At 38.2% G+C, this 996-nt stretch overlaps 1 protein-coding gene across 1 annotated transcript in view; it reads right to left on the bottom strand.

Annotated features, from left to right (window-relative positions):
- Positions 1 to 382: 382 nt before the first annotated feature.
- Positions 383 to 996, bottom strand: part of LOC103523350 (glycosylphosphatidylinositol anchor attachment 1 protein-like) — a gene marked incomplete at its 3' end in the record, with an annotated part of 10,166 nt that continues 9,552 nt past the window's right edge. The window contains exon 2 of the mRNA XM_008488404.2: positions 383 to 523. Within this exon, the coding sequence (XP_008486626.1) occupies positions 383 to 523 (141 nt within the window). The remainder of the gene's footprint in view (positions 524 to 996) is intronic.

Below are 996 nucleotides of genomic sequence, written 5' to 3'. Positions count from 1 at the left end.
GTGTATTTTACACAAAATTACACATTTGATAAGTGGTAAAAAGATAACAGTACCCATAATAGACAAACAAAAGTAAGTAATTGATGAGGAACAAAATTTGGTAATAGGTAAATAACTACATGTTTCATTAGCATCAGTTATCGCTCCGTACTACTTTCTTGGTTTTAACCTAAGAAACTATTGTAGTTTTACTCACTAGCTTTTAGGAAAATGAACTAATAAAATCAATTCATTTGCATTAGTAAACAACAACAACAACTCACTAATAGCTTTAACTGCTTTACTAATCTCCTTCCCGTGCTTTCTGTCTCTGTCTATCGTTGTCTCTCTCCAGCGAGGACTCCGTCACCGGTACCCTATATTGTGCAAGAAGAAGAGGCACCTATCACTGTGACGATGCCATGAGTGAGTAGAAATATCACCCCCACACGCACTAGGTTAAGACTTTCCAATGCCGCTTCTTCTTCAATCGAGTCTTCGTCTTTCTTGGCTTTACTTGATTTGGAGTCGGCTTTTTTATCCTAGAAAACAAAAAGACTAGTTTCAATACGGTCTTCACTTCAAGATTAAAACTCTAGAGGAGAAAACACGTAGGTAAGTACCAAAGGATTGTTACGCGATAAACAGAACAACTAAGATAGCGAAATGTTCAAGTTAAATTTCTTCTACTTCTTGTTAACGTCTTGTACAAACTTCAGTCATTTTCCAGGTCCAGGAAGGTGGCTCACGCTACAGGGTTTGTCCACAGGAAGGTGGCTCACGCCACAAGGTTTGTCCACAGTGATGTGGGGGTGCTATTGCCAGCAAAAAAGAAAAAGGAATTGTGTTCAACATTTCTAAATGCTTGTCACACATATCGCAACCCCATTATTACACCTAGATAAATTTCATGACTTGACTTGGACTCGAACCACCAACCTCCGCACCACTGGGGCCAACCACTGCACCACTTAGGCTGTTAAAAAAAAAAAAAAAAAAAAAAAAAAAATCAATTAA

The sequence above is a fragment of the Diaphorina citri genome, unplaced genomic scaffold (genome assembly GCF_000475195.1).
Source record: "Diaphorina citri unplaced genomic scaffold, Diaci psyllid genome assembly version 1.1 scaffold20304, whole genome shotgun sequence".
In the NCBI taxonomy this organism is placed as follows: Eukaryota; Metazoa; Arthropoda; class Insecta; order Hemiptera; family Psyllidae; genus Diaphorina; species Diaphorina citri.
Note: the sequence above shows the minus strand (reverse complement) of the source record. Positions and strands in the feature narration are given on the sequence as shown.